Genomic DNA, 14,016 nt, shown 5'->3' with positions numbered 1-14,016 from the left:
TAGGGGTAGGTGTGTCCTAAGAGAAGGCATTTTGAAACAAGTGAGAAACTGACTAAGCATTTATTTTTTTTGGGTCAACTCTAAGCATTGATATCTATAAAGGGAATCCCTTCCTTGCTCCTCAAGTATATTGCTACTCCCTATCCTGGGGGCCAGACTAATCTATAAGCTTATAATATGGCATGACCTTCAATGGAATTTACCTTTATTGCATTCACTTTGTCCCCCAATTAAAGTGACAGCTATAACATCTATCCCAATTTTTTCCGCTTCTACAAATGATTCTTGGATTTGGTATAAAACTAAGCATCGTAGGTTCAATGTTAAGTTAGCCTACTACCAATGTATGGTAATGGCAGACTCCCATGGTAATGTTGCATCTTCCTCAACTGTATCTTCGTGCTGGAATAAGATGTTAAACATGGATACCCTCCCCAAAATTAAACACTTTTTATGGCGCTCCTCTCATGAAGCATTGACTATTAGTAATTCTTTATTTATTAGAGGTAGCTCCCAACCCCCCCCCCCCTAGTTTAATTTTTGGTGTTGGTAATGAAGCTGTGACTCTGTGAGTCAAGCTTTATTTTTCTGTGATCATGCTAAGGAATGTTGGTGTTTATCCCGCCTTCAGATTGATACATCAAACTTTTTAGGTGACTCACTTTTTGATTGGATAGACTTTATTGCTCATCATTTTAATGATGCAGATGATAATCATACAATAGATCAAATTTGGAGTGGTTTGATGTATCTGGAAGTCTAGAAATGATGTTTTATTTAGGCACATAAAGCCTTTGGTTATTCATACCATACACTTTTATTATTCTTTGTTTGGAGAGATCCAATTCCATGTTTGTACTGATCCTTATTTGGAACCGAGCCATATTACAATAAATTTGGAAATTAAGATGGCACTGACCTCTTCCAATTGTATGTTGACGATTCTTGGGAGAAAAACTCTTCTTCAGGAGGGAGAAGCTGCTTACTTTGGGATTCAGTAGGAGTTTTCTTGATTGCACAATGCAAGTTCAGTTCAGCCCAATCAGCTTTGATGATGGAATTGAAGGCCATCCGTGATGGTTTTCTTCTAGCATCTTCTCTAGGAGTTTCTGCAATCCAAGTAAATTTGGATTGCCACTCTGCGATTTTAGCTTTACAATATTCTTCTATCTCTTTAGATTGGTTATGTATAGGTCTCTTATGTAAGATTAAACTCCTTACTACCAGATTTACTTGTATTTATTTTCAGTTTATTCCTAGGCATCTTAATAGTTTGTGGACTACTTAGCCCGTGGGGCACCTGTTTCAGTTATCTAGGGTGTGGTGGGGTATTCCTCCTTTGTTGTAACTGACTCTTCTTTTCTCTCTGTTAGGTCTCTTACTCGTATATATACACAACAAGTAACCTAGGTTTATTTATTTATTTATTTTTATCTTATTTTATTTTGTCAAATCAAGATTCCATTAAGTGAGGAGTAAAATGAGGTAGTTAAATTACCTAATTGCTCCCATTTAATACCTTCTCATACCTTGGTTAGTGAAAGAACCTTTATCCATCTTGTACATATACTTTGCCTGAAACTGCCCACCTTCGTCCAAAAACCACCCCTACTAGAAGTCTCTCTCCCTTCCACAACAAACATCTCCGAATGAAGGAAGCATTGAACTGCAACTTGACAAGCTAACAGAAAAGAAAAAAGATTCCAAAATAACCAAACTCGGTAAAATAAAGAAATCCTAATTCTTGATAAAAAATGTGGATGTGTTGTCACATTGACTTTATCTACAATCGGGTAACTAACTTGATTTGGTCAAGCACACTATAGCTAACTGATCTAGGAGGAAAATAATGTGATTCAGCATAAAGGGAGAGTGCCATAGCCATTCTTTTCTCCAGCAACGGTTCAATTAAGACTCCTATAAAACCAGTTAAGAGGGACTACTGAGGGAGTTGACTTATTTCTCATTATCTATTCTTATCCATCAGTTGCATCGGAATAGTTCGATTCAAATACAGGAATGTGGAAGTGCTTTTGCAAAGACAAACAATAAAGCATGTCTATTGGCTCCAATGATGGCCTAGGCCAGGAAGTAGCTACAAAGAAGATCCTGTTGTTGTTCCTGAGTTGTGGGTTCGAAAACTTCCTAGTTATTTTTTGGAACTGGTGCCAGTCTGGACAACGAAGCTCTGATGGGTAAAGAGACAAGGAGAGAAAGATTTTGGTAGGGGACGTTGTCATGCTGGGCTAAGAGAGATTTCTAGCAGGAGTGTGGTGGTTTCCAGCCAAGGTAGGCAGGCAGATGATGGTTTGAGGGAGAATCTCTTTATCCACTAAAGTGTTGGATATGGGAAAGTATTAAATAGGAGATACGTAAATAATTTAGAACCATTAGAATTATTCTACTTCTTACTTAAGGGCCTGTTTGGTTATATGAATCCAGAGAATCTGAGATTTATACTCGTTTGGTTGTGAAAATCCCTGGATTCATGAAATCTATAGATTCATTTTGTTACACTAAAAACGTGAATCTAGGCATCTGGTAAAATCCAAAGATTTTACTCCAACTATAAAAGAGTTATGGCATACAATCCAGAAATTTTACTCTAGCTATAAAAGTGCTAAACATTTGCGCATTCAATAAAATCACATCAACTAAACAGTTTTTCAAGATGAATCCATAGATTTCATTCCACAGATTCAGGTTAACCAAACAATTAATTTTATGAATTATGACTCCACATATTTGAAATCTCTTGACTCATGTAACCAAACAGGCCCTAAGAGAATCTTAATAAAAACCAAAACCAAAACCGTATCTACGGTATATATTACAAGTGGGTGACATATAATTTTAGTCATAATAGTAGAAAACTTCAAATTTCACCCCAAAATAGTGAACTGGTAAGATCTTTGCTGTAATAGGATGAAATTGCTTCAATGATGTGCAATTACCGTACAGGCTTGCAGCCTACAGTTCATATTGAAACTCGTGGTCGAGATGAAATCTTAACTATTCATTTGCCTCATTTCTCATAAGTGTTTATTTTAGTAAAATTTAACAAACGAGTACTCGACATTTTGTCTTCACTCAAAGTAGAGCTAGTAAGAAGAAGTGGTTGTAAATATCAACAAAACAAGAGTTCACTACAGTCCAAACACTCCAGCGGTAGTCAAAAGAAAGTTGTCATCACAATTTCACATTTCTCCCACATCTTCAGATGACATCTATTTGGGCATTCCGCTCTTTCCAGGTAAACTGGAAAGAAAACACTGTCTCACACTCCTAGATCGAGTCAACACTCACTTACAATGATGGAAATCCAACTATTTGGCCCCCCTAGTAAAGCAGTATTAATCCAGTCCACCCTAGCAGCTATGCCTACCAACTTTATGTCTTGCTTTCATCTGCCAAATACTACAATAGAGGATATTAACAAGAAAATGAAGGTCTTCTTCTTATCAAACGGTGACAAGCAGCAAGTACATACTATTGACTGGCAATCAATTTACGCACCAAAATCTATTGGTGGGTTGAACTTCAAAAAATCTTTTTGATTTTAACCTAGCCCTTCTATCTCGGAAAGCATGGGAGTTACTTTAGAATCCCCAATCCTTGTGGGGTCAACTGATGTTACAAAAATATTGCAAATCCAGCTCCTTCTTAGATGTTGTGCCACAAATAACAAATTCATGGGGTTGGAAGTCATTGCTAATGGGTTGGGATCTTCTTAAAGAGGGACTCAAGTGGCAAATAGGAGATGGCCAAAACATACACCCATGGACTGACAGTTGGATTCCTACTACAGACTTAGACAGAGGTTGTTACCCTTTTTCTCATCTCTCACCTACTACAATGGCTCATTTCATTGATCCTCGCACACACCCTTGGGATAGAGACTTATTGCAACAATGGTGGCCACCAGACTTGATCAGCAGGATTCTCTCAATCCCTCTCCCCATGTCATTGCAAGCTGATAGATTAATCTGGTATCGGATAACTTTAGAGAAATTCACAGTCAAATCAACTTACAGGCTTTCTACAGACAAGCAAGCTACGTGCTCTTACATTCATCAAATACCACAGAAGAGTATCTAGACAAGCTCTAGAAAATACCTCTGCATTTGAGAGTCACCTTTTTCCTCTGGAAGGTTCTTCATAAAAAGCTTCCAACAGCCTCCTTGTTGCTCCTAAGAGGATGCTCATGCTCCCCTCTTTGTCTCCACTGTGGTGAAGATAATACAAATCCGGATCATATATTTAAAGATTGTCCGTTTGCACAAGAGGTATGGAATGAGTTTCATTTTCCCATTATGGCTACATATGACAATTTGGAAAACTTAGTCTCACATATGATCTCTCAATGGCATTCAAACACACCTACTAAGTCCACAATCGAAATCCTAACAACTCTTTGGTTATTCTGGAAAGCTTATACCATATTAATCAATTCCTCAGAGAATCCCACTTCTACACAAACATACTTTCAGATTTGGAAAGGCCTTCAATTTTATTGTCAACAAGATGAGAAAGTTTCCATTCACAATAGCCGCAAAAACATTAAATGGGAGGCACCTATCCATCCGAGGATCAAGATAAATGTAGATGGGTCACTCTTCCCAAACAAAAACGTAGCAAGTTATGGAGGTCTTGCTCGAGATTCTCAAGGACATATGCTTTTTTGCTTCGGCCGAAGTCTAGTAGCTCAGAATATCCTTCTGGTGGAAGCTGTAGCCATTCGTTAAGCACTGATCTGGGCGATAGACTTCAAATTAGCAAATATTGTAGTAGAATTGGATAATCAAGAAATCATTAGTATTCTACATAATCCCCTCACAAAGGTTCCTTGGAAGGTATTCCCAATAGTAGCTAATATATTCAATCTCCAAGAATCATTTGAATCTATCTCGTTCAAACATGTTCTACGTGAAATGAATATAGTGGCGAACTCTTTAGCAAATGACAGTGCACTCACACAAGAAGTATCCTTAACTATAAACTCCCCCCTCCCCCCTCCCCGTATTTACTGGCTTTTACTGTTTGATTTGTTAGGTGTAGGTTGTACAGAGGATTTTCTTTTCAATAAAATCCTTTCTTTTTTACCTAAAAAAAGAAAAGAAGGGGTTGATCCAAATCATCCTTAACTTGATTATGCTTTTTCTCTCTTTTTTAACCCTTTTGGTAGGAACTCCAACTCGTAGTCAATACCAAGGAACGAAGTTTCGCCGGGCGAAATGGGAAATCTCGGCGATATTTCGCCCCCCATATAGAAAATTTCGCCCCTAATATTTTTGGATATTTTTACTCAATAATTTTGGTAAATTTGATGCATATCCTAATCTGATGCAAATATGTGGTAAATTTGAATTATTTTCTAAAAATTATTTCATTTAAATTCACTTACCTAGTCACATTTAATATGTTACCTTCTAAGGCCTACATCATTCGGACATAATTGGAATGATCCAATCACTCTGAAGAGATTCTATTACAAGATTCATTAATAATTTAAATTGTTTTCATAAATTATTTCATGTATACACTCCTCCCCAATCACATTTGGCATGTTGACTGTCGGTAATTTTTGCCCACGGGATATTTTTTGTCATTTTGAGCCCAAATTTGATGCATATCCTAATTTAATGCAAATATGTGGTAAATTTAAATTATTTCATATAAATATCTTCATTTAAATCTCCTGCCTAACCACATTTAACATGTTACCTTCTAAGGCCTAAATCATTCGAACATAGTTGGAATGATTAACCGATTATTCTATTACAAAATCCCTTCATAATTTAAATTGTTTCCATAAATTATTTCATGTATATACTCTTCCCTAACCACATTTGGCATGTTGACTTTTGAGGACTAGATCGCTAGAATATAGTTGGTAAGATTGCTCATTAATCTTGAAGATTTTGTTATTAAATGTTTTACTATTTATAAATTATTCTATGTAGATTCTCCTCCTAATTACATTTAGCACATTAACTTTTGAGTCTTGAATCATTGGGATAAAGTTGGTAAGATTGTAATGGAATCGCAAGATAAATTGCTAAGAATGCAAGAAATAGCATAAAAATCAAACACACAAAAAATAAAAAAAATAAAAATTTCCGATCTATCTCCAGATATCGCCGATTTCTCAGTGATGTCTGCTAAATATCGTTTCGAGAATTTCGTTTTGCCCCGTCCCAATATCAGTTTTGCCCCGTCCCAATATCATCGAAATTCAGTGATATATAGTTCCTTGGTCAATCCCACATTGCCATAATGACACCAATGGTGCTTTTAGTCAGCCATGGGTTCTATGTATGAAGCCCAAATACCGTTCCTTCGAATTTATCGCCTTGCCCCCTTACAAACAGAAAAATCTTCATCGGTCCACTCTTCGCGCTATTCTAGCAAAAAAAAAAAAAAAAAACTACTCGCGCAGTCGCGCTATGCTATTCGGGTTGATAAAGAAAACCCTGAAACATTTGAAACCCATGAACGGAGGGGGAGAATCAGGGCACATGTAAGTATGTAACTCTTGCCCTAATATTGCAACTGTCATAATGGTTGAGTTCCTATCGAATTTGATGACAGTGAACAGATTTTGATTCGTAATTCAAAATTCGTGTTTGTGTTCCTTATTCCAACAAGGTTTGCCGGCTGTGTACACCCCTACCCGGGCTACAGAGACTCAAGCAAGATTTTTTAGGAAAAGAAGATAAAGCGGAAAACCACAGACCACAAGGAACAATGGCGATTGATCTTTCAAACCCACTAAGTTCCTCAAAACTTATAGCCGCGGTCGACATGGGTACCAATTCATTCAAGATGCTGGTGGTTCAAGTAGCCCCAGATGGTAAGTTCCTTGCGGTTAGACGCCGCAAGAAGCCTGTTGTCCTCGGCCGTGGAATGATTGAGGAAGACGCTATTATCTCCCCCGATGCCCAGCAGCGAGCTATTGCTGCTTTGCAGAAATTTGGTCAGGATTTGCAGAGGCAGCGAGTTCATCACACCAAGATTGTTGCCACCTCCGCCGTACGAGAAGCTTCCAACCAAAATGAATTTTTGTCAAGGGTTCGAGACGAAGTAGGGTTTGAGGTGGACGTATTGTCTGGGGAGGAAGAAGCTCGGCTTGTTTATCTTGGCGTTCTTCAATTCTTACCGGTTTACGATAGAACTGTTTTAACTGTTGATATCGGAGGTGGTTCCACTGAATTCGTTATAGGCAAGCAGGGAAAGGTTCTTTTTGCGACTTCATTGAAGCTAGGGCATCTTAATTTAACAGAGACTTTTGTTAAGGACGGCAAACTCGTAGAGCTACAGAACCACATTCGTTCCGTTCTACAGGAGTCTGGACTGATTAAGAAGATCAAGGAGGTCGGATTCGAGATTGCCGTTGGTTCATCTGGAACAGTGAGCTCCATTGAGAATGCTATATTCCGTGGTTTCAGTCAAGGCTTGACTTCCGCCCTGGAAACCTTACCGGGTAGAAGGAATTGGAGATTCAGTAGGGAGGAACTTTGTGCTGTTGTTGAGAGGCTTTGCTGTTTGGATGGTGGAGGTATACTGGCAGCAAGGAGAGCTGGGTTTTTCAAGAAGCGGTCAGAATATATTATTGCTGGGGCAGTTCTGTTGTCTGAGATATTTGAGACTCTTGAAATTGATAAGATGCAAGTTTCTGGTTATGCATTAGGAGAAGGGATCATTTCAGAAATCCTAGCTACTGCCTGCGATGACTATGACATCAATGTGAATGCCAGACGGCGATCTGTTGCTCACCTTTCAAAAAAGTTTAATAGTGATAGGAAGATGAAATCATCTGTGCGCTCTGCAGACATCGCTAGGGTATCACCGTCCCTGCGCTGATTGTCATGTTATTCTCTGTGTTGAGGTTATAGTCTGAATTTAGACTTTAGCCAATATAATCTAGTAAGATTAAACATGATTTTTTCTCCTTACATCTTATCTAAATTTTATTGATTGTAGTTTTACCCTGAAGCTGCCGAAGATTTGTCTTCCACAGGATATTTATACTCCGGAACTAAATTATTTGGGCAAGATTTTTTTTCTTCTTCTTTTGTGGGTGAGAGGATGTGAAAATAAGTTTGGGATCTTTTTTGGATGAAGCAGATATTGCTTTTGCATGTTTGCTTCATAAATTTGAATGTTTTTTGGGGCTAATAATGCTACTGTGAATAGCGATACCATATTACCAAGGTATTGGTGATCCTGGCTTGGTGCTACTTGAAAGTCTACTTTTGTTAGTGCGTAAGCATTTAGATTTTTCACGATGGTCAGCTATGGATGTCTTCTTTTATAAGTGAGAACATATTCCCATCTTATTCTATTGAATTGCAGTCCTCTTCAGGGTTATAGTGGTGAGGAGGGAGGTCAAGGTAAATGATCAAGTTGGGTGCAACAATGGGTACTTGAAAACTGATATTTGCTAATACTTTATTTGATTCTGGAATATACTCGGACATGTAGGGAAATTGAGCCTTTTAGTTCTCCTTTTCCATGTCATGTGTTATACGATCTAAAGATGGAGCTTTTTCATAAATTTTTACAATAAATAATTCACATTATATGGTAAGAATCTAACAACAAAAGCAGATCTGAAGAATGAACAACCATAGTTCATGCTAAATGATATAAAACTAGGCTCATCATCATCGATGGAGTTGAAATAAGAACAGTTGAAAGAACTATTCTATTAGTCAAAAAGATTTCTGAATTGGGGGGGGGTGACATTTTAACAGGTAAATTTGAACTTAGTATTGGCGTAGTGTAACCTCTTAGATGGAAATCAGGAAGGTTATCTCTCAAAGTCATTGTTTCTTTCCTAGTTACCCTTTTTCAAAATTGCAGCGGAGAATTTGTCATTATTTGTGATGTGAACCCGATTTTAGGGTTAGGGTTCCCAAGATGGTTTCCCTAAAATTGAAGGGTTCGCCCAGAATCTTTCAGCAACTAAGCCTAAAATATTATGGGATGTTTGTGGATCTCTAAAGAAGTTGTGGGAAGATCCTAGAGGCAAGTTAGGAATAATATGGGTTGTTTTGATATAAATGTGGATAGTAGGGAAGGCCAAGGAGATAAAAGTGGGATATTATAGGTTGACAGGGAAAAGTTAGGGTTTCACCAAATTCCTGTGGGATGATCTTGAGGGATAAAATTGATCCTAGAATTTGTAGGAAAGGGAAGGAATAATTTGATTTACTTTTGGTAAGCTTTAGGGAAGATTTTAGGAATATGGGAAAAGGTTTGGATAAAAAAATTGGTGGTTTCTTGGATGGATATTAGGCAATCTTTTGAGCTTTCTTTTTTTTTCTTCTTTTTTTTCCTTTCCTTTTCTTGTTTCAGATCTGCCACAAGTCAGAGAGGGGTTGGGAGGGTACCGAATGGGGGAGAGAGGGGGAAGGGGATGCCGCAAGGCAAAAGGGAGGTGGGGGAAGGGTTCAGGTGAAGTGGGGTAGGGGAGAGGGTTCTAGGGTATGCAGGGGTTGGGGAGGGTGGTGCGACAGCAAGGGGGAGGGGGTTTCTGGGTTGTGCAAACAGGGGAGGGGCAGGGGGGCTGTGCGATGGATTTGAGAGGTGAGGGAGGGGACTGGCATTGCTGCGATTTTAGGGGAAAGGGTGGGGAAGTGATGCAAGGAGAGGGGAGTGAGGAGATGGGGGCTGGGGATTATATACTTTCTTGGAGAAGGCTTGCTGATTTGTTGAAGAAGGTTGCTGCAACTGAAATCAAGATTCTTAAATCCGCCGTGGCCAGCATGAAGAGAACCATGACCTGTTTCTTACAGACAATATTCAATCTCTATTCAATGCAGACCAAAGTTTCTAACCATAGACTAGTTTATTATAGCCTTACATAGAAATCAACTTAACTAGGGTTCCTTTATAAGTTAGGATACCCTTCTACAACTAAATAACATTAACCAAGATTAAAGGAACTTTCTTGAAATATAACAGTAGCCAAGATTAAAGAGAACCTTCTTGAAATAAAAGACTAACTGATATCTATAAGAGTCCTACTTTAAAGAAAGACTCCTAAGGACTCTAGAACCCAACTAAGACTTCAAACTAAATTTTACTTTGGAAATAAAATTCAAAATTCTGAAATTATATTCCAGCAACTAATTAGGGCTGAAATTGACCAAAGTACCCCTCTTGGGGGTGGAGTGGCCTTGGGGCCCACTTTAAGGTTTTGGCCAGGGGGTGAACCCTTGTTCACATCAATTTGGGGAACTGTAAAGAACGTGATTGAATAGCTTTCTTTTCTCAATGAGCTATAAATTGAATTGACCATATTGCTGTAAGAAGCCATAGCTTTGGGGTGATAGCACAGGTTTGGTCTGAGAGCATCCAATTTGTCCAAAAATGCCAAGTGTTAGGGCCACCTCCAATCCATCCTCTTCTAAGACCCTCCAAAACTGGAACTTGCACCAGATTATGGTCCTTCAAAAAATATAGTGTTGTAGACAGAAATACAAAAACTGAAGGTGTGAAAGTGTGCTTACTGTTTTTGCAGCAGAAATGGCATCACTGGTATGTAGTTCTCACATAGAGGGTTGTCTCTATATTAAGCCAAGTCTAGTTAGAGTTGGTTTGTTCTTTGTCAGACGGTGCCCTACTAAGTTGGATGCCCATTAGGTTGTAACTCCATTTTTGGTCGGTTATAGGTGCTGAGCAATAAAAATACTCACTTGTTCAGTTGCAGGACTAGTTCTTCCATACTCCTCTCCCTCTCCATCGTTTCTTTCTTGGTTCTTTCTACCTTGATTTCTGGTACATTATTAAGAAAGTATTCTATTGTTACAAATTACCGGAGCTCTTATAGGTGGTCTTCATCTATTGTGGTTTTGAGAGTCTACTTTATATTTTTATCTTACGTATACTGCCTTGTGGGTATTGCTGACCCTGGTTTTCTGATGGATTGATCATATACCATGGCCAATATATTCAGATCTGCTTTTTTTTCTTTCTCGTAGAGACTTTCATTGAGATTTTTCAATATTTAAGACATCAAAAGTACTCAAAGCAGATTTCCAGAGCTGCAGTAATTTGTTGAATTGATTTTGCTGAAAACTACTCCAGGACAGAGTGCCCCCATCGTGGTGCAGTTGTGACTCTTAGGTTAGTCTCCTTATGAGCTTATTACTTGAGTTTTATATCTAGACAATATTTGATGCAACTAAGCATTATAAACAAAGATTGAAGATCAGGGATAGAACTGCCACACAGATTGTTAACCTATTTTCTCCCATTCACTCTCTCTGTCTCTGCTTTTGCTCTTCATCAGGTTTTGGTTGGTAACTTCTTTTTTTTTTTTTTTTTGGGGGGGGGGGGGGGTGTTGGGATGAGTGGTAGTTTTGAGGTTTCATTATAGATGTCATCCCTTCATTTTCTTCATCAGCTAAGTGGCTCTCTTCTACTTTTCTAGGTGGTAGTATTGTTTACCCTATCTAGGACTAGTCAAACTTGCAGCCAGTGTATCTCCATGTTACTCTTCTACTGTTTAAGATATCAATCTAGTCATTCTAGTACTCTTGTATTAGTAAATATTCTTTCCTTGAGATTCTGCAGTTAATATCAATCTGAAAACTTGTTTAAGGTTTTGGGAGTATATTTTCTATCCTGAAGGGACCAACCGATTCAGTATTTGGTGCTCATCCAATTTTCCTGATTGGAGGTAATTATTTCCTTTTGTTGATACTTACTGTAACAGCTGTTGCAGTATTTTAGTGATCTGGTTATCAGTGTAATTCCTGGTGCAGCCAATGTCATGTTTTCTTCCACTCTGAAGGAGTATAGGATGATCTACAAAAGGACCTTCTCTGAAGAGATAAGTATCTCCAGTTTGTATGTGATCCTTATGTCAAATTGTTCTCTCAAGCAGGGAGGTAATCCTTGGATGATTATTTCAATATTTTTACTGGTATCCCTCACTCTCTTTCTTCCAATCTGGAAGAACTAACACTCCTATTGGAAGTACTTTTGTTGCAAAATTTGCGCAGGATTAAGTAATGACTAGCAGTTTGAAAAGAGCCAACTGCTTACTGTTGAAAATGCGCCCTCAGTCAATGAATCTTTTGCATGCTTTCAACATGTTGTTGCTCCTTCCTGCACTGATATGTCACCTCCCAAATACAACTCAACCTATATTGCAGCTTGTGGCCCAGCTTTCTCTGGGGGAGGGCATGGATAATGGGTTGTTTGTGCTTGTGGTGACAGAGGTACAACTGGGCAGCAGAGTGATCAGCCACCTAGACATTGTGCAGTTTGTTGCTAGCACAATCATGCAGTTGATACTTATTGGGCCAAACATGTCGACCGGAGTGGGTTCCTCCCTAAGCTGATGCTGCTACTTATGATAATATTGCTGCGAAGATGTCCTTTAGTGATACCAACCTTGCATCCTCATTACATCATGGTTTGTGTCTTGAAATGACAACCATCTTCTCCCTCAAGCTTTTCCAGAATTGGCTTCCATCGACTGACCTCTTCCTCCACTATCACTGTGGCTCACACAACAGGATCCATCTTCTTACATTCATAGTTTCTACTCCAATCATTGATTATGTTCCATGCCTGGTAAGTCAGTGTTATCTTCTTCTCCCAAAAGCTTCTACCTTATACATTCCTACCCCCTCTATCAAATCCTTTACATTTACCAATAAATTAGTTCCACCTTTAACGGTTTTCTCCTCCTAGAGTTCTGGAACCCTGTTTCATGTATGGTAAATCTCACAGTTAAGTTCACAATTTAGTCATGGAAACTTTATAAGTTTGACTGTGGTATGATTTTTTTTCTGCCTAGTCACCACCAAGGAGTTATTGAGAAACTAATGATACATGATGTGGTTTACATGTATGTAGACTTGATTTAAGGAAAACAGAGAGGCCAAGGATTAAACTGATGCCATTTCACCATTTTTTCCCCTCGATGTTTTGTTCAGGATTTTTTTAATTTGTAAGCATCCTAAATTGTCTGAGGCTAAGGATTTTATCAGATGTCATTGACCATTTTTCTCTTCCACATGGATTGGCTGTATGAGATTCTTTAATTTGTAAGCATTTAAAATTTTCTGTCTCACGAATGGCAAGGATCCAATGTGAGTGATAGCCAGGTGCTATTTAACTGAAATTCTCCAGACTCGCTGGGCAGTGCCTGTTTCCTCCATTTTTCTTTTATTTTTTCATTGGTTTTCACTTCTCATCTCAAATGTATGTTCTCCATTTCACTTTTCGGTTGTTGGCTTTTATTTTCTGCTTTTCACTTCTCATCTCTTTTTTTTGTCGCCTTATTATGTTGGTTAAGGCTCAGCTAGCCATTGTGTCTGTCCCTCTATCACTCTTAATCCCCCCCCCCCCCCCCCCCTCCCTCCCTTCTTTCTTTGTTTCCTACAGTGGTTAAACTCTCAAGGGCTGATCTGCCTCATGGCTTTAGTCTCCATAGTTAATTTGTACACACTGGAAAGACTATAAATCTAGCAGTAACCAATTTCATTTGTGAATGGAAAATAATTCACCCACACTCTGTGGTTGCTATCATTTATCATTTCGAATATTCAGTACAATCTCCCATGGTTCGTTGTCTATGTATTTCATTTCTCCTTTCCTAGTATTCTCCTCCCCACCACCAACCCCCCACCCCCCCCCCCCCCCCCCCAAAAAAAAAAAGTAAATAAAATAAAAATAAAAATAAATTGAACAAAAAAGATTTCTGACTTTTCTAATCTTAGTCTGGAAAAGGGTGATACAATTAGATAAAGATACACAGACAAGTCCATGGGATTAAGGACCCCCAAGACTGGTACTATACACGGTAGAAACGTCTACCTGGTGCTTCATGTACGTAGTGGTGGAGTTGCGCAAGGAGAGACAAACGATCAAGACCACGAAGGAAGGCCGAATAACACATTGTGTGACCCAAGCGATAAATCTATGATGAAAGTTGAGGCGAGCCAGAAGCATGAAGAGGAATCTCCATTGCACGGAGTCATAAGCCTTTTTCAA

General features: G+C 38.6%; 1 protein-coding gene across 3 annotated transcripts; it reads left to right on the top strand.

Annotated features, from left to right (window-relative positions):
- Positions 1-6,349: 6,349 nt before the first annotated feature.
- Positions 6,350-11,284, top strand: LOC149010649 (Ppx-GppA phosphatase). Of its 3 annotated transcripts, none has more exons than XM_089164177.1 (3): positions 6,350-6,520; positions 6,649-7,842; positions 10,991-11,284. In XM_089164177.1, the coding sequence occupies exons 2-3, from the start codon at positions 6,748-6,750 to the stop codon at positions 11,066-11,068; spliced, it is 1,173 nt and encodes a 390-aa protein (XP_089020303.1). In that variant the 5' UTR covers positions 6,350-6,520; positions 6,649-6,747; the 3' UTR covers positions 11,069-11,284. The 3 variants fall into 3 exon arrangements, with proteins under 3 accessions (XP_089020303.1, XP_089020305.1, XP_089020304.1); XM_089164179.1 differs by having other exon boundaries at positions 6,350-6,524; XM_089164178.1 differs by lacking the exon at positions 10,991-11,284 and having other exon boundaries at positions 6,352-6,520; positions 6,649-9,178.
- Positions 11,285-14,016: the final 2,732 nt, after the last annotated feature.

Source organism: Hakea prostrata, chromosome 7 (assembly GCF_041222555.1).
Source record: "Hakea prostrata isolate BN-2017 chromosome 7, UWA_Hpros_2, whole genome shotgun sequence".
NCBI classification, from domain to species: Eukaryota; Viridiplantae; Streptophyta; class Magnoliopsida; order Proteales; family Proteaceae; genus Hakea; species Hakea prostrata.
Note: the sequence above shows the minus strand (reverse complement) of the source record. Positions and strands in the feature narration are given on the sequence as shown.

Bases quoted from the DNA above. Each gene is read 5' to 3' on its own strand.
- LOC149010649 (XM_089164177.1), top strand. From the start codon at position 6,748: ATGGCGATTGATCTTTCAAACCCACTAAGTTCCTCAAAACTTATAGCC. The intron at 7,843-10,990 runs GTATCACCGTCC...TTTCTCGTAGAG, and splicing joins GCTCTGCAGACATCGCTAGG to ACTTTCATTGAGATTTTTCA.